The sequence below is a fragment of the Phycodurus eques genome, chromosome 1 (genome assembly GCF_024500275.1).
Source record: "Phycodurus eques isolate BA_2022a chromosome 1, UOR_Pequ_1.1, whole genome shotgun sequence".
Lineage (NCBI taxonomy): Eukaryota > Metazoa > Chordata > Actinopteri > Syngnathiformes > Syngnathidae > Phycodurus > Phycodurus eques.
Genome location: NC_084525.1, coordinates 27,508,365 through 27,528,285, shown reverse-complemented (window position 1 = coordinate 27,528,285; position 19,921 = coordinate 27,508,365). Strand labels below are relative to the sequence as shown.

General features: G+C 40.9%; 1 protein-coding gene across 1 annotated transcript in view; it reads right to left on the bottom strand.

Moving 5' to 3' along the window:
- cs (citrate synthase) overlaps window positions 1-19,921 on the bottom strand; it is a 37,876-nt gene continuing 17,955 nt past the window's right edge. The window contains exons 5-11 of the mRNA XM_061685666.1: window positions 19,063-19,194; window positions 13,212-13,400; window positions 10,781-10,980; window positions 9,281-9,410; window positions 9,079-9,180; window positions 3,555-3,764; window positions 1-1,570 (exon numbers count right to left, since the gene is read on the bottom strand). Of these exons, the coding sequence (XP_061541650.1) occupies window positions 1,400-1,570; window positions 3,555-3,764; window positions 9,079-9,180; window positions 9,281-9,410; window positions 10,781-10,980; window positions 13,212-13,400; window positions 19,063-19,194 (1,134 nt within the window). The 3' untranslated portion in view covers window positions 1-1,399. The remainder of the gene's footprint in view (window positions 1,571-3,554; window positions 3,765-9,078; window positions 9,181-9,280; window positions 9,411-10,780; window positions 10,981-13,211; window positions 13,401-19,062; window positions 19,195-19,921) is intronic.

Below are 19,921 nucleotides of genomic sequence, written 5' to 3'. Positions count from 1 at the left end.
CAGTGTTAATAAAAACCTTTATTTTTACATTTTTTTTGGGTTAGGTTTTCCAGTATTTCTTGCCCTGTCCGACCCCCTGAACCATGTCTGATGAACATACCTTACATTTCATTCTCACTTATCATTCACGACCTTTTTGTTCCTCCAAGATCAAAATAAATGCAGCAAGACAATAGACAGGGAGGAAAGAGGAGAGGGGGATGTTGAAAAGCTAAAATGGAGTGTTGACACAAAGTCACAGGCGGCTGGCCTGTGGTGGCAGATCTTAAGAGCAAGCTTGAAAACATATGGAAAAAATGAAGCCCCCCCCCCCCAAAAAAAAACATATGTACAAGATGGCTGCAGTTTCTATCCGAGAGACTGAACTACGACACAGTTGGTACTCTGTGTGGTTCTTACGAGCAGAACTTATACATATATATAACCTATGTACACAAAGTATAAATAAAACCACAACATGACCAAACCATGATAGTTCAATACATATTCAACACCACTAAGCTCAGGAAGAAGGAACACAATCAAGCAAGGGAGCAGTGGCAGGTTGAGGTCTACACATTTTGGAGCAGTCGATGTTGAGAAAGCGCTTTCGTGTGGACACAAAACAACAAACATGAACGGATGTAAGGAATTACAAGGACCAAGTCCACTTTGGATTCAAGTTTGCTCTTAGGGATCACTAGAAGCCGCCTACCTGCCCATCGTGTCAGTCAGGCAGTTAAAGTAGTGCAAGGGATAAACGAAGATGGGACAGTTATTTTGATCACAGAGGGAAGGAAAAAAAGGCCAGCACTAAAACAAGACGACGACAGCTTAAGATCAAAAGCGGCAATATCTTTTTTTTTCCTCTCTCTCTTTTTCCATTTTTATTTTATTTTATTATTTATTTTTTTAGTTTTTTGAACAGCTTGATCATGGTGATAATGGTAAAAACTGGAGTGCTCATAAATGGGAGTGAAACGTTGCCAACGACAGGATAAGGGCAGGGGGGAAATGCATAGAAGAAACCAAAGCAACATGTCAATTGATTGCTGGGGGACGTGGCTTCAGTCGCTGAAACAAATACAAAGGAAGTGTAATTCACTCCCACAATTCCCTTTGAGTTTCACGCTCAATCCATAGCGAAGACTTGCGAGGCTATCTTAACAAAAAAAAAAAGAAAAAAAAGTGGGTGGGAGTCTATGTGTACGTGTTTGGAACTTTCACGTCCGGAAGAGATAACAGGACAAGTTGCAGTGGTGAGGAGGGTCTTTTTGGGTGTAATGACATTAAAAGCGTATTGTCTTTTTAAATCCTGTGGAACTCCGGGTGTGGACAGGGTCAGGGGGGTGGTCAACTCAGCCCAATCTGCCATACTGCCTCCTCCTCCCACCACTAACCCTCCTTTCGTGGTCAAGGATCAACCCGACTTGGCGCCCACCAGAGACATGAGTCCATTTGTGCTCATGGACTTGGGGCGCTCCAGGGGGAATCCCAGGGCTCGACTCCACACCAGCTGGGCCAGCACGCCGAGAGCCCGAGACACGCCGAACAGCACTGTATAGTAGTTCATCTCAGTCATTCCGTAGTACTGCAGACACGCGAGCACAAAGGCACGGTCAGGTTTGAGGGCCGCACATTTGCCACGACAGCAGTCAAACCACACAAATGCATTTATTAAAATAACACCTAAATTTAAATTCAAATAGTGACCTCTACTCTAGGACAGTGCTTCCCAACCACTGTGCAGAGAGAAATCATCAGCTGTGACATTGGAAATGATCCAATTTCACTTAATGGAACGAGTAATGCATTTTTATTTATCTATGACAGCTACACATATTGATCGTAAACACATTCGAAGTTCAGAATTTGCAAAATCAGATTTCTTTTTTAATACCCTATCCATTCACTGTTTTTGAGCGCAGGGCAAAGCAAGTTTAGTACTTTGGCGCCACCTGGTGGAATTTGTGTTGCTGTTAGGTTAAATTCTTTGATAGTGTTTTTTTAATCTACATTTGAGATGTCCTGTGTCATTGGTGGTCCCTGAATGCAACCTTGTTCACTGTCAAAGGATGTTTTTGCTTCTTTCACAATGCAGCTACTAATAGCCCATGCACTCGTGCTGTCTAACTTGCTGGTACAAATTGCCTTTACTGTATTTCTCTTACATTATTGTGTGCAAATGTCAACAGGTGAGTTTAATAACATATAGTTTGTGCTCTTGCGTATTTTTTGTCTGCCCATGCCAGATGTCATGTCAGTTTGTGCTAGTGTATTATTTAGGTTAGTATGCTAGCTCATACTATTGATGAGCCTCATGTGAAGTTGGTTTGTTTGTGTTGAATAATTTAACAACTGAAACATGCAAGAGAGTTACGATGGTATTTCCGCATCTTTCTCTCTCCAACGAAAGATCTCTGGTTCCTCGGCTTGGCCGTTCCATAGCGCAATATCCCATCCCATTAATAGCCATTTGTACCGACGAATCTCCTACCACCGCCGATGGAGGCGGCTCAAGCAACGAGTTTCTCCAAGAAGTACCACGGAAGTTATATCGTTATGTTCGTGACTGACTGAGGTGCTTTGATTAATACAGAAACTTTTAACAACAACCATCATTAATTTCTTTATGGTTTGTTTAATGATAATGCTTTTCTGAAATGCTTGACAATTTAATTTTAATGGGATTCAAATTAAACTAAGTGTGTTGCACCTGGCCCTTCATGTTTTCTTTCAAGAATTCTACCCATCTTATAAGTTCTGCCTGGTTAATCAAACATGAGCACAACTGTGTTTTCTCATTTACTAAATAAAAGTAGGGCTGTGAATTTCAAAATAAGAGCACGTAAATAAAAAAAGTATGATCAAATATGGTGCTTAACTTCAGAGGAATTCTTTGAAAAAAATAAAATACAGATAATACTTCATGTTTTGATCATATGGGTAGAAGCAAAATCATGCATTATAAAAACGCATTATACATTGGTAGAATGTTTTTCGAGAATTTTGGTCAACTTTGGGGGTGCGTATTATACATGGGTGAAATTCCATTAATCCGTTCCGGCCCCTAACCACCACCATAATTTTTAATAAAGAAAAATAGAACTGTATTGTATAAAAACAATTTAACACTATCAGAGAATGTAAAAAAAAAAAAAAGATTTTCAAAAGCATGATTACTGTCTGTCATGGACAAGCCTGAAACACAACTACCTGTAAAGTAAAGTGGTGCATGCGTGCCTTTAAGGAGCATGGCCAGTTAAGTCTAAGGGTCTAGGCGTGAGTTTCAGCAGACTGTAGCTGCTTGCGAAGTTTCATTTTGTGTTTGTGCATTGTATAATAAACAGCTGAAAGTGCATTTGAAACAGTGCCTTTTTTTCTACTTCACTTGAGGTGGTGTATCTAAAGCTTGCACCTAACTCAGATTTTGGCTTGCAACAAAGACAACACCGTATAGCAAACGTTTATTTTTTTTGCTGTAACACACAAATTGAGCCTTTCGGCATTCCCTTTCAAAAAGTAAACTCCGTAAACGTCCGTAAACGCTCAGCTAACATCCACTGTAGACTCACCTGCAGTAGAACGCCGCTGTGGGCGTCCACGTTGGGCCAAGGGTTCTTGGCCTTGCCCTGCTCCAGCAGCACATCAGGGACAATCTTGTAGAGCTGAGCCACCATCTTGAACATGGGGTCGTTGGGCAGGTGCTTGAGGGCAAACTCACGCTGGCAGGAGTAACGCGGGTCCGTCTTTCTCAGGACGGCGTGACCGTAGCCTGGCACCACCTGACGCGAAGGGGGCATGTTTCATCAAACGTCATCAATTACTACATTGGCAAAGATTTAGAGCATGGGTGTCCAAACGTTTCTCTCACATACACAAAAAATGGGGGATGCAAGGGCAACTTTGAAATCCAACTTCTAATTATTAAACACGCTAAAACCAAGCGTAATTCACCTTACCACTATACAGCACTACCGATGACGTAGAACATGGCGTGTCCTAGTTTTAATCACACCTTTGCAATTTCTCTATAGAGCAAGTACACAGGTTACAATTCATGGACAACATTTCCTGAATATATAGTTGACAACCCCCCCCTTCAAAAACTTCAAGGCGAGTAAGATTCGTTTTAAAATCCATATGGTAATCTGTAGGCGGCATGGTAATCGACTGGTTAGATTACTATGCCTTAGATTACGTCTGCCTCACAGTTTTGAGGGCCGGGGTTCAATCTCCGGCTCCGCCTGTGTGGAGTTTGCATGTTCTCCTCATGCCTGCGTGGGTTTTCTCCGGGCACTTCGGTTTCCTCCCACATCCCAAAAACATGCATGGTAGGTTAATTGAAGACTCTAAATTGCCCGTAGGTGTGAATGTGAGTGCGAATGGTTGTTTGTTTATGTGTGCCCTGCGATTGGCTGGCAACCAGTTCAGGGTGTACCCCGCCTCCTGCCCGATGATAGCTGGGATAGGCTCCAGCACTCCCGCGACCCTTGTGAGGAGAAGCGGCTCAGAAAATGGATGGATGGTAATCTGTATTTTATATTATTCCATACTTCTAGCAAATGTGATGCAAATAGGTCAATCTGCAGACAAATATTTTGTACCCACTGCTTGGTAGTTCCCTTGTGATATTATTCTGACCCGGCATGATGGCTCATATTTTCCATCACTTCCAACACATTCCATAAATTCTATCAACTCCAAATACCTCTCAACTGTGCTATATTTATTCCTTTGTGTATTTTAATTTATAGTGTTTCTTCATTATCAAGTCTCATCGACTTCATCTTTTTTTATGGTTGTGTGCCAAATTAAACCACACATCACCTGCCCACCATCTGCAAACTGTTTGAGGCTTGACATTTTTTAAACTTTCTATAATTACTTAAACGTTCAACAGTTCATGGTGATATGTTATCTGTTTAACAAGCTTTCCAATAATTGCCTTTTTAAAATAGGATAAAAAAAAATTAAGAAAGTTTGAAACTGAACAAAAAAAGGTCACACTTAAACTCTCAACCCATATTGTTTTTGGATTAAGACGTTGGCCAGAAACTGGTGCATTTTCGCTGGTGTTAAATATTCATAGCTTTATTAAAATTTGTCACAGGAAAAGGATATTTATACAGGGATGACACACACACAAAAATGACCAGGGAACCATAAAGTGAATCAGCGTCCAAATACGCACAATATTGCTTCCCTACATATGTGCGCAAGGCTCAAATTAAGCAGCCTTGCATCGCAGTTAGCTGGTCAAAATTTGCATTTTGTGCATAAAAAAAAACGAAAACACATTGAAAAGCAAAACTGCAAATCACGTTTACCGTGGAGATAGTCGCGAAGACGGAAGAAGGCAGTGGCTTATGTGACACAACGCGCTTACGTCACCGATGCGTGGACCCGGAAGTGAAGCGATTCGACTGAGGAGCAGGAAGACAGCGGTTGCAAAATGCGACGCCGAATTGAGGAGGGAGAGAGAGAGAGAGAGAGAGAGAAGAAAAATTGCGAAAGTGTGGTTGCATTTTATAGTTGAAATGCAAGGGGAGCATGCGTTCGTTTCTCTCCAAGTATGATGCGGCATCGCGGGACCCGAGCGCCAGAGGTGAAGTTAACATAGCGCAAATCAGTGAGCTTAACATTAGTCTTCTTTACTGACATAGTTTTTTTTTTTTCTTTTTACCGTGACAAGGACAGTATAAGAAAATTATAGTGGTATATGTAGTGTGCTCTTTGCTCAGTGAGTACACTTCCGGCCAATCTGACGATCTGTAAGTGGCAAAACTTTGAGCCAAGTTGGTGAAAAGCGTGGCAAATGCGGGCAAAGAGGAAGAACTGTAAAATAGATCATCATCATGTACCCAAACAGAGGAGGGTTTTGGTCTAGGGAGATAAAGGACATATTTTTCTCCTGCGAGGTTTCCTCATAGTTTGAACAAATTGAACACTTCCAAAATTGTTGTACAAAGAATATTTGTCCTATTCCTGGTCAGCTGGTCTAAGGTGTATAAATGCACACCCGTGAACCTAATGTATTAATAAGTCACAAAAATGCTAAAACACTAGCCTCTCGCTTTGTACCTTTACGGTGGTGCATGAAGCAAGGAATAATCCTTTAATTGTTGAAGATCTGGATAAAGGTGCAAAAAACGCTTGGCCTTAGCAAAGGGTGGCATGCTTTTTCAGTCAGTCCTGCTCGCAGGCCATTTGTGACCCATTGGTAATTTTTCTATTAGTGGGCGGCATATTCTTAAAAAATAATAATACAAAATTAAAAATTAAATACAGTCTGGATCAGAACAGTAAACTTGTACCATAAAGTCTATTAGTAGTATATATGGCACATCCACAAAAAAACAATATACTTGTGACCAAAGTTCAGTAAGAGTTTGCTGCCCCCTCTGGGGTGCACACCTTACGGGTCAAGACACGTGGCTCTTTTGAGGACTGCATCCGGCTCGTAGATAAATCTTAGTTCATTCATTCATCCTCCATTCATCTTATCATCACAAGGGACGCGGGCGTGCTGGAGCCCAGCTATCTTCGGGTGAGAGGCGGGTTACACCCTGAACTGGTCACCAGCCAATCGCAGGGCACATAACCGTTCGCACTCACATTCACACCTACGGACAATTTTAGATTCTTGACAATTCTTAACACGATAATGAATAATTCTGGACATTTTAAAGTAATGCATTACAATGTTCAAAATATATTCAAGCATTTTAATCCAGCCATCCATTTTCTTTTTTAGTTATATTCAGTGTTAAAAACTATGACATGGCTCTCACAGAAATACATTTTAAAATCTGGCTTTCATTCTCTCTTAGCCAAAAAGGTTCCTGACCCCTGGCTTAGACTGACAGTGGCAGTAGTGTGACACAGGTAGAGTTGATCAAGGACATCAGGAAGTAGATGGCAAACTCAACTGTAGCTGAAGCTAAACTTCCACAGTTCTAATTTCCACAGAGCAGAGAGAATATATTACCACGAGTACGGTTGTATGTTCTATTTTGTATGTTACTGCCTTGTTTATGACAAAGTAACAGTTGTTTAAAATTATTGCTTTAACGGCGCAAACTTCTATTAGATTTTCCCATTGTATATTAGCATTAAGCTAGCAGACTTATGTTAGGCCAACGATAATGGCAGTTATTCTGTGTTGAAAGTACTTTGAATAAACATATTTTGGTCACAAAACACTGCCTCTTATTTGGAGAACTATTAGCTGTCTGCCAAACTAAACATTGCATGTTCAGGGAGGGCAGAAGAGGAGGGAAAAAAACTGCCAACTATTGGAAATAAACCGAAGTGGAAACAGCATAAAATATGCGCAACAAAAATAAAGACTCATCTTTAAGCTGCTGGTTAATGCTTGGGAGGAAAAAATGTCAAGCTTAAACAAACTTTGCGGTACTCTCGATAGTTGTGGTGCTGCCCTGCCATGGCAGGAGTAATCAGTTGAAGAGTGAGTGTTATGTGTAAAACAGCTAGCAAGTAAAACTGCTCTCACAGTTAGGCTTGGTATTTTTTATTTATCTATTTTGCCTCCTACACACCCCATACACAAAGATAAAAAAAAGTCAGGCATTTAGCTGTTTTGGTCATGTTACATGTGGTGTACACCACACACAAAGATTCTGCTTCACCACCAATTTCGGAATAAGTCATCCGAGGCAGATATCTTCCGTGATCACACATGATTTAATAAAACTGAAGAAAAACACTTCTGGATATACACCGTTGTTTGCAGAGTGTTTCCGAAGGTTGCCGGAGGCAAGAGGTTTGTAAAAATGGCGAGCTCATAAAAAAAGGACTTGCTTTGGAAAATAATTCTTGGCAACTGGGGATCACACATTTATACAAAATAAATCAATCGGATAGGACCTTTGTTTTTATTTATGTACATTTCTGTGTTCCAGAGTAAGGGGGCTTATTTGATTGTCTATATTCTGTTACACACGACAATTCACGGCGTCGTGATTTAGGAGATGTCATTCTCAACACAGACTTTTGATCATAAATATTGAACGCGTTCAATATTTAAGTTTGTCAGCCCCGACCCATTTCGGACCCTATAAACGAGACAAATTCAAATTCACTCTTAACACACCTCAGACCTAAAAATAACTTTACAGAATAATCTTATCAAACATAAAATGGTCTGGCGTTTGACGTCCTTGGTCGGAAAGGGGCAAAATTGGGACAAAAACAGCCCGGATGTCTATCTGGGTACCAGGCTTTACACACAAACTCAACAACAAGTTTTTACTAGCTGATATATGTGTCAGAAGGCTTCCAATATTTATTTTTCAAAAAGCATCACCAAGAGCGGGGCACACACAAAGCGATACGGAGGGGGAATATGAGCATTCCCACCTGTCTCCAATTAGTAAGCAAAGGCCCGAATGTCAGATGTCTCTAAAAGATTATCCTGAGCGATTATCCTGTGGTGTCAAGTGTGTGAAAAGTGATTTTTCCTCTGGGTTGTTTGCAGAAACGGTTGCACCAACAATTGTAAATCATGAAGTTATGCTAAATGTTTCCTCTCGCAAATCCTTAGTTATGTGTGGAGTTCATTAAATAAAGAAAAACACCACATGGTTTTAAATTTAAACTTGGGGCAGTTAGCAATGCTCATTGCAAAATGGTTGAAAACTGCAAACAAGTAAAGGATAAGTAGTTCTTCGGTGGATTTGTTTTCACAATGATCAAAACTATTGAATTTGCATAAAAAATAGGTTTTGTTCTGAAAATAACATGTACAAGGTTGGCCTTAAGAGTTGGGACTGCATGTTTAACGAAAAAATGAAAGCTACATGATTATTTAAGAAATCCGTCATCTGTTTATTTTACTTATGATGTCAGGCTTGAAAAACAATGTTTGTCCTTTAACAACACAGTAATGTGACTGTTGTTAAAGGACAAACCTTGTGCAGATCACATCCTCATTTTTACTCTACATATAATCGAGACTTGATTCAGATGTGAGGATATCTCATTTCCTTTATGTAAACATTTAGTTTATGTAATTCTAGCCCTAGAAGCTGCATGTCATTTACTTTCTAATCAATGGAAATAACTGGCATTGGTTACCCTTCCGGACTTGAGCGTGTTCCAGATGTAATCCCTCATCTTCTCATCTGACACCTCCCCTCCCAGCTCCTTCTGCAGTGCCGTCAGCCATACCAGCACCTCCTGGGAGACAAACAGAAGCAGATGACAAGACTGTCAGGACAAACAAAACCTTAACCTAAAAAAGGTAGCCTGGCTGTGTATATGTCCGTCGATGACTGACCTGGTTTGCCAGGCCATGAAGAGGACCAGCTAAGCCGTTCATAGCTGCACTGAAGGACAAGTAAGGGTCAGACAGGGCACTGGCAACCAAGTGGCTGGTGTGGGCACTGACGTTGCCTCCTTCATGGTCACTGTCACAACACAAATGTTAGCTTGTGTTAGGCATGCAATTTTGAACACTGTGAAAGATGAGGATATTATATGTATTACATTAACCCCCCACACACACACAAAACAACAACCTGATTTTAATTGAGCCCCCCCAAACTTTGATAAGAAAAAAAATGACTGACATTATTCAAAACAAATAATGCCCCCCCCTTCTCTGACTTGCTTTGTTTCTCGCAGGCTTTGAAAGATTTTTTTTCATAAAATCCCCCCTTCCACAGTTAACTTGCATCAACTTTCACAACAATTTATATTTATATACATCTCTCCCCCCACACCCATAAATTTTTTTCCTTTACAAATAATTTGGAAAATAAGTGCTTCCTCCTGGTAAAAATAAAAGTGTCAAAACATGCAGCAGTAAATATGGTCCTTAATAAATTAACATTTTAACATCATAAATTGGGTCTCCAGTGATTTGTTGGTTATGAACAAACGGCTCTTAATGATTCTTCAAAGTAAATGACAGGCGTGCTTTCCTCCCTTCTCCCTCACACTGAAGGAGCAGAAAGCTGCGTCACAAACAGTGCTGCAGGTGCACAGTACATGCTGTCCACATACTGTCCACCCATCGGTGAAAATGGGGGGAAAAAAAAACAAAACACCAACCCACATATATTAATAAATGTGCCAGTATTTCTGTTCGAGCTGTTGCTGGAGACTGCCATAAATGTATAAATAATAAAAATAATTTTAAAAAACAGCATGTGTTTTTTTACATTAGTAATTCATTTCGCGTATGATGGTTATTTCTACATTTCAATGCCAATGTTCAATATTCTTGAGAATTAGGGTAACTGCTCTTAAGGATATACTTGAATTATGATGCTTTATCATAATGTCAGTAGCATTACAAAAACAACAACAATACTATCATTTATGAAAGTTTGAGAAAATATATCATTGTAAAAAAAATTGCTATAATACGCCTAGGTGAGTGGCCTAGCTCCATCAGATTTAGAGTGGAAATAGCTGCAGATGATCAGATGAAAAGAACGATTGACAACTTGTTTGAGAAAAATGTTAAGTTAATGACTTAAGTTTTTTTTTTAAAGCAAATAAAGATCCATTGCTCAGACAGAAATTGTCAACTTTATGAATAGATAACTGGAAATTATATTGTTGCGCATGCGCAATAAATAAGCATAGTTCATAAACCTTTGTTTGACTAGAATTTTTTGAATGCGCTTATCAAACATTACGACGCCACCCTGCCGACCACCACAAGTCAATTCTCAACAAAGGGGAAACACTTTGTTGACAGCATTCAGCTTATTTATTTTTTTGAGTCAACTATAACCCTGTAAGAAGGAATCACATCAGTGTGTGTCACCTGTGGATAGTGAGGTAGAGTCTCATGAGCTCAGTAAACTGGGTGTCGCTGTAGCCCAGCATGTTGGTAAAATTGTGAGACCAGTCCAAATTAGAGTCGATGGCTCCGATGCTGCTGCCTTCACGGTACAAGTTGCGGTAGATCTTGGCTGCGATGCACGGCAGCTTGGCGATCAGGTCCATGGAGTCTTCATAGGCATACTAAGATAGCCAATGAGAGGTGGGGGGGGGGGGGGTTTCAAAGAGTCATGACATTCATGACGTGTGTTTGTACTAGTGTGTTATTTAGGCTAGTATCCTAGCCACTACTATTGATGAGCCTCGTGTGAAGGTGGTTTGTTTGTGTTAAATAATTTAACTACAAGGGATGTAACGATATCTATATCTCACAGTTTGGTATTATTACGGTATTAATGTCATGGTATGATAATTATTGCGATATCGTGGGAAAGCTCACAGTATTGCAGAAAGGTTAACTGTACAGGTGGGCAAAGAGTTGAAAGCAGGACAAACAAAAAGCCTCCCTTTTTCTTCCTGGGCGAAGGTACTTTTTTGTTTCTCTGACTCTTACTTATTTTAATTTTGTCCGCTTAGTGATATTGTAAAATTATTTATTTTTATGAGCAGCCTCTGTAATAGGTTTTCATTTGAAATGTGGACATTTCATTCGAAGGCGGGAAACTATGTAAGATGATTATTGCATTGATGTCTATTTGTGCAGAGTGGACCTAGGCCACTGGCTTTGGGAAGCGGAGGTCCGCTAGCAGCCTTATCCCAGCCCATGGGTCTGCGTCTGGTGGGACAGAATCCGGCGCGAACAACAAGTCACATCTCCCCGAACTGATTGCGAAGCAACGCTATGACAGGCATAGTACGCCGTAGCAAGTTGCAATCCTTTCACATCCCTTCGAATGCAGCCTGTCACATGGGCCAGTCAGCCAATCAGTGTATTAGTTATGATGTACCACAGCTCATTATTTCATACTGATAAAAGATCACGACGATAGAAGCAGGTCTTCCACAGGTAAACTGTGTTTAAGGTAACTTGTTTCAGGATGACTGGCCACTCATGCCAGAGTAGCATCTGCGCCATTTGCACACTGATTGAGGAGTATCTGTAACATTTGCACAACCAACATTGTCCCAGATGATTACACTACTCGTACTTTAAACCGCATACACTTCTGGAAGTCTCAGCGCCTTTTGCACAATGGTCATTGCACCGGACTATTGCAATATTAGTCATTTAAACTGCTCTAAGTGCTAGAGGACTCTGCATCTTTTTGCACAATTGTTTTTTGTCAATGTCTTTATGTCCCCAAAGTGTTCTGTAAATTGACTGTCTGTTGTACTAGAGCGGCTCCAACTACCGGAGACAAATTCCTTGTGTGTTTTGGACATACTTGGCAGATAAAGATGATTCCGATTCGTGCGTAGAAAGAAAAACAGTGTTAATGTTGGCCGTTTATTCATACAATGCCATTAATTCATTATGCATGACCATTTTATTTACACTTTTGTTGCTCACTTTATAATAGTGCATGATATTTTGGATTAACTCTGCATTACTATTTTTTGTTAAACTACTAATAACTGAAGGGGAAATTGTGTTTACCTTTTGCGGTATATTTTTGTTGCACACCACATGGAAATAGACCATAGCCATTCAGACATGCAGTGAGAGATGTCAAGTGATCGGGCGTGAAAACAGTGACTGCGACCCTGAACCAAGACTGTTTGGGAAGTTAAGTTAAAATTAAAACTAATGTAGTTTGTGCATGCAGTAGCCTAATGGAAAATAAACATTTAATTGAATTTTGTTGTTTATAGTCACATATGATTAATTGAATTGTAAAACATTGTTGCAGTCATTTTTGATTAAAAGGAGAGTCCAATCACTTCAATATATCTCTGTGGTCTTGGTAATAAATAATTCCAATGTCAAAAACTACATGGGGTTGCTGATTTTATATTTTTTGTACTCCTAATAAATCATTTTGCAATGTTTTCTTCATGTATTTGTGATTTTCTCTCTTTTTTTTTGGAATAGCATGGTAATGCCGATAATTGTGATAATTTTGGTCAAGATAATGGCGAAATTGTCATAGTGTTTCATTTGGAAGCGTGACCCTCCAAAGCCTCCTTATGGATCAGCTACTGCCGCCCAATAAGTGTGCAGAATTCTCCACTTCTTTCTTTCACCATTCTTGCTACGGTATTTTAGAATGTACGTCAGGCTTTTTAATGGTGAAACTAGCCTCACATATTTGGGTTGTAGTGCCTCTTTTGGCATGCAGTTTACAGCATGTGAATGTGTTTTTACTGTGGACAAGGACATTTCTGTGTACAGAGATGCATTAAATTGAGTTTTAAACAGAATACATAACGTACAAGTGAACATGTTGAAGGCCAATGTAAGTGTGACAACTCACCTCCCAGTACTTGGACTTGTGCACACCCTCAGAGTAGGCGCGTGCGAAGCTGCTCTCGCTGTTAAGGGCCGTAATAGCGGCGCTAAACTGAGACATGGGGTGTAGATTTGTGGGGAAGTTGTCCAACATGGTGACGACGTGTGAGGGGAGCGCCGCTCTCTTTGCCCACTCTTTCGACACCCAGCTCACCTGGAAAACAGGAGCATGCAGGGTTACATACTCATTTTCGGCACATTTGTCACATAGAACTTGACTGACCTTACTGTCAAGGTGGTTATCATCTCTAAAGACGCGTTAAAAAAAAAAGACAACGGCTTATCAGACTACCTTGTCCTTATCTTCAGCGATAACGGCAATAAAACAAACTTTTTCCTTGATAATAAGTCAAAGTTTTACATTAGTTATATTGATTCATTCATAAATGATCAACAGATATTTCACAGTGGCTTGATGTTAACTAAACTGTTATGTTGATTTACAACCGTTTGTAGTCACGAACTGCACACAGTGTTCCTGTGCGTGTATTTTACCTTGCATTTTAGTTCTGAGTCTAATTTGTCTTTTGTCTAGTCCAGTGATTCCCAAACAGGGTGCCGTGGCACACTTGTGAGCAATCATCAGGGGCGCCACAGAAACTATCCATATTAACTGAGTTTGGACGAAAATTCTTCATTGACTACATATGTCTTTATCTTTCTCTCTCAGTAAAATGCAGACCAACATATGTAGGCGTTTAAGTGCAGTGATTTGTCACTTTCACAATCATGACGTCTAAAGGCTACCGCACACCGAGCGACGCCGCTGAACCCGAATGAACTGTCGCCTGTCAGTTTTCATGAGTGACCCATCAGTCTGCCACTGGTTTTGCCACTATTCATTATTTGAATCGGCGTCTTAACGTCGCCGCACATATGCTTTCCCTCACGGGAATTTTTTTTCCAGGTTTAGAAAGCTGTTCCACCGTGCCACACTAAAACATCCATCCATCCATTTTCTGAGCAGCTTCTCCTCACTGGGGTCGCGGGCGTGTCGGCGCCTATCCCAGCTATCATCAGTCAGGAGGCGGGGGTACACCCTGAACTGGTTGCCAGCCAATCGCAGGGAACATACAAACAAACAACCATTTGCACTCACAGTCACACCTACGGGCAATTTAGAGCCTCCAATTAATGCATGTTTTCGGGATGTGGGAGGAAACCGGAGTGCCCGGAGAAATCCCACGCAGGCACGGGGAGAACATGCAAACTCCACACAGTGGGGGCCGGGGATTGAACCCCGCTCCTCAGAACTGTGAGGCAGACGCTCTAACCAGTCAGTCACCGTGCCGCCACATTAAACCATATGAACAGTATATATAAAGCATTAAATATTGTGTTTTACATCAATACTTAAGTATATTATAATAATGTGTAATGTACATGTGGATAAAAAAGCAAAGCTTGTGAGCAGAATGTACGCAAACGGACGTACACGCTGGGTGGGGCCAGCGAGCCTCCTTTCAAATAGACAATTTTATTCTCAGCAATACCCTCTCTCTTTAGCAACCTGCTTCTTCCTTAACTATTAATGTACTGTGGGGCAAAAAAGTATTTACTCAGACACCGATTGTGCAAGTTCTCCCACTTAAAAAGATGAGAGAGGCCTGTAATTTTCATCATGGGTATGCCTCACCTATGAGAGACAAAATGAGGAAAAAAAATAAAAAATAAATCCAGAAAATAACTGTCTGATTTTTAAATAATTTATTAGCACTTTATGGTAGAAAATAAGTATTTGGTCAATATCAAAAGTTCATCTCAATACTCGGCTATATACCCTTTGTTGGCAATGCCAGAGGTCAAATGTTTTCTGTTAGTCTTCACAAGGTTTTCACACACTGTTGCTGGTATTTTGGCCCATTCATCCATGCAAATCGCCTCTAGAGCAGTGATGTTTTGGGGCTTTCGCTGGTCAACACAGCCTTTCAACTCCATCCAATGATTTTGTATGGGGTTAAGATCTGGAGACTGGCTAGGCCACTCCAGGTCCATGCAATGCTTCTTACAAAGCCACTCCTTCGATGCACGGGCGATGTGTTTGGGATCATTGTTATGCTGAAAGACCCAGCCACGTTTCATCTTCAATGCCCTTGCTGATGGAAGGAGGTTTTCACGATACATGGCCCCATTCATTCTTTCCTTTACACGGATCAGTTGTCCTGGTCCCTTTGCAGAAAAACAGCCCCAAAGCATGATGTTTTCACCCCCATGCTTCACAGTAGGTATGGTGTTCTTTGGATGCAACTGAGCATTCTTTCTCCTCCAAACACGACAAGTTGAGTTTTTACCAAAAAGTTCTATTTTGGTTTAATTTGACCCTATGACATTCTCCCAATCCTCTTCTGGATCATCCAAATGTTCTCTACCAAACTTCAGACGGGCCTGGACATGTACTGGCTTAAGCAGGGGTACACGTCTGGCACTGCAGGATTTGAGTTCCTGGCGGCGTAGTGTATTACTGACGGTAGCCTTTGTTACTTTGGTCCCAGCTCTCTGCAGGCCATTCACTAGGTCCCTCCGTGAGGTTCTGGGATTTTTGCTCACCATTCTTGTGATCATTTTGACCCAACAGGGTGAGATCTTTCATGGAGCCTCAGATTGAGGGAGATTGTTAGTGGTCTTGTATGTCTTCCATTTTGAATAATTGCTCCCACAGTTGATTTCTTCACACCAAGCTGCTTACCTATTGCAGATTCAGTATTCCCAGGCTGGTGCAGGTCTACAATTTTGTTTCTAGTGTCCTTTGACAGGTCTTTGGTCTTGACCATTGTAGAGTTTGGTGTGTGACTGTTTGAGGTTGTGGACAGGTGTCTTTTAGACTGATAACGAGTTCAAACAGGTGCCATTAATACAGGTAACGAGTGGAGGCTGCAGGTCTGTAAGTGTAAGTTGTTGCTTTGAGGTGACCAAATACTTATTTTCCACCATAAAGTGCTAATAAAAAAAATCAGACAGTAATTTTCTGGATTCCCCCCCCCTCCCCTCATTTTGTCTCTCATACGTGAGATATACCTATGGTGAAAATTACAGGCCTCTCATCTTTTTAAGTGGGAGAACTTGCACAATTGGTGGCTGACTAAATACTTTTTTGTTCCACTATCTTTTTATGGTTTAAGGCAGGGGTGTCAAACTCATTTTTGCTGCAGGCCACATCGTAGTTATGGTTTCCCTCGGAGGGCCGTCATGAGCGTGAACACATATACAGTAAACGTACAATTGCCTCATGTTATTACATATACACAAAAATATCGAAAAATAACTATTTGAAACGAGACGCCAGTAAAAAAATAATTCAGTTTATTTTGAAATGGGGATTGGTAACAAAAATGTTTGCAATCAACATTATCTAAAAGGGAAGACGATTTGCAATGTTGTTATTTTAGCAAGAAACGAAGTCCACACACTTGATTTGCTTTCGCGGAGCGCATAAATTGAAATAAACGGATGTGGCCCCCGGGCCTTGAGTTTGACACACGTGGTTTAAGGAATGTGATAAAATAAAAGATACCGAATAGACTGCATCAAACGCCTATACAGGCTGGCCAGGCATCCACTTGTGAATCGCTCATGTGCGGGGGTACGTCGGCAACTCTACACAATGGTCCAGTCCAGTTGGGTTCGTCCACATCACGCAGTGTGCAGCAGGCTTAAAGCAGCTTTTGTTCCGTGGTTGACTGAGGAGGTGTGTGCATTTTTGTCCATATTGGCAGAAAATGAAATGCAGCAAGATGGAAGTCGCAACAAGAAACGAGCATGTCACCTTCTTGATCCCGCTCCAATCCCTCCCACTTTTGATTAGTGCCTGTTGTAACGGAAATGCAATGAAGGCCAGGCCAAGCGAGGCAGGAGTAGAGCGTGTCCAGGCCGTTCTGGCGCCCACCAGTTGATGAGAAGCATTTCATATTGCTCCTCATTTCTTTTGTCAGTTGTCACTCAACTCACTCACCATGTAAGATAGGTAACGAGCACTCTTTTCTTTGGTTCGTTCATGAACAAATAAGTGCTGTATGCAGGTGTATGAAATTGCACCTGAAATAAATGAGCACTTTTGTAAAATCTCAGACCTCACATGGACAGGGTCAAAAGTGGTAGAGGATAAGTAATCTGTCTATTGCTCTGTCGGTCTGACTATGACTCTGTTACAGATAAGAGCAAGTACCTTGTAGTGGAAGCAGGTTATGTGTGGAATACAGGTGCCTCGAAGGTGATGAATTACTCTATTTTCACGACCATAAGGCACACTTAAGTCTTAAATTTTCCCCAAAATGGACGGGGCGCCTTATAATGCGGCACGCCTTGTGTGTGCACAGAGTTCCAAAATCTAGAAATGTTGTGTGATGAGTGCTCCGCTTGCCTGACTGGGAGAGGAAAAGCGGACATGGCTGAGGACAGCATGCGGACCTAAAGGGGGAAGGATGCGCGTGAAGGAGAACAATAAAGGCACCCCCCCAGTAGGTATATATCAGTTTGGCTAAGGACCCCCGAAAATGACTGCGGTCAAGCCCGCCTCCACTCATAAAGTAGCAATCAAGCCTGCCGCCCCTAATTTTGTTCATACTAGGCATTATGTTAATAAGTCGCCAACTCGCGGCGAAACCCACCTTCAAAATAAAAGCTTCCCAATAATACGGACGTCAATGCTCTTCGGTTAAGGAATGCAACCAGCAAAGTTAATTTGAATCTTGAGATGTATATTTCCGGGTACTACCGCCGATGAAAGCTTGGTGCACGTTATTTTATGACACCCCATGGCTACTGAGCCTCACAGGCGAAAGCTCTCTTTGCGTCCGGTGGCAATGCATTATAAGTCATTAACGTTCTCCCCGTGCCTGCATGGGTTTTCTCCGGCTACTCCGGTTTCCTCCCACATCCCAAAAACATGCGTTGTAGGTTCACTGAAAACTCTGCCCTGCGATTGGCTGGTGACCAGTTCAGGGTGTACCCCCCCCCTCTCACCCAGAGTCAGCTGGAACTTTTAGGCTCCCACGACCCTAGTGAGGATACGCGGTCTTAAGAATGGATGGATAAATAAAAAGTCACTCTATTATACAACCAGATTGATATAATACATAATTATATACAATATACATAAGTAGGGGGTCCCCACTCCAGCTTTCCAGTAGTCTGAGGGTCCTTGGTCTTGCCTTGGCCCAAAACAGTACCTGTCAATACAGTACCTGTATTTGATTTGTGGATGGTCATTTACTTTTGTTTATTACACAATACTTAAGACCTTTTTTTAATCTCGCATCCAATAAATATGAATTTGTAAATCCATTTCAATGTATTTATTTATTTCCCTGTATTGCACTAAAACCTCAAATTAATACTGAAATTAATAAAACTAGACATTTCAAATTAAATCCTCTCCACAAACTGAATTTACAAAACAAAAGTTGAAATTAAATAAAAACTAGCTATCATGAACATCTGAAAACTATAATAACTGTTACTCACCCGCTGCCATTCATACAAAAGAATCATGGCATGCCATGGTATACAGGCTCAGAATTCAAACAGAGTAAGTCGATTTGTGAGTAAATTGAGACGTGATCATCATTATTTCAGTACTCCTAATTTTTGTGGCATTTTTGTTTTGTCGTATACCATGAGATTTATCCAATGTAAAGTGGGTGACTTGGCTCGAAAAGGCTGGGAAACTTGTCGTCATCTGCAAGTCCCATCAAAACAAAATTTTCACTGCTAATGTTTAGATTCTGATCATCACCAGTCTCTTCCTGGGTACATAAAATTAATAACATAAATACATGGAAGGGGTTTCCGTGGCTCCCATGCACCAATCAGACTCTCACCTGCTCCTCAGTGGGCACCTGTCCTGTGACCAGCAGCCAGTAGAGGCTCTCAGGCAGCGGCTCCTCACCTCCTTCAGCTTTAGGCAGCAACTTCTGACACTCAGGGATGCTGTAGCCTCGGAAGCGGATGCCCTGAACGTAAATAGAAAGAATCAAGCAACAAAATCCAGTCGACTTTTTTTTTTTTTTTTAAACCCAGGCAGAAACAAATGTAATGTCATAGATGCCAACAATGTATTGAACAGTTGGACTATCACATGCACTCCAACACTGGACATACACTACATGGTTGCCCAATTCCAATTTGAGTGGCTATATGAATTTAGTTTGACTCATCCATAAGGGACGCTTTCTCACCGAGTGTTCATTTACGTTAACACCTGAAACGACTCACCAAAATGCTAGTAAACAACTACGACTACTTCATATGTTAATAATGGGCCACAACATGGAAGTAAACAAAAATGTGAAATGTAACACCGTTTTAGGAATGTCCAGACTCATCCCCAACCATTGTTTTATATGAAGAAACATTGACATTACTCCACTTGCTGTAAGTAGAAATTATTTAATGGTCTATGCTCCGCTAATCTACCATATTTTGATTATTAAATATTATGGCTTATTGGAGTTTTGATTTACCAAGGGTGTTTCAAAAATATATACAAATAAAATAATATTTCCAAGTTGCCGCTGTCAAATAAATACATGCATGCACACTTCTCCAACACTGATGATAGAAATGCTTTATTACCAGTTTTTATGTTTTGAGTTAGCGTTAGGAAATTATGGAAAAAATAATCACGATTATTTTCATTGATATTGAAATCATGATTAATAAACAAGATTATTCATTGAT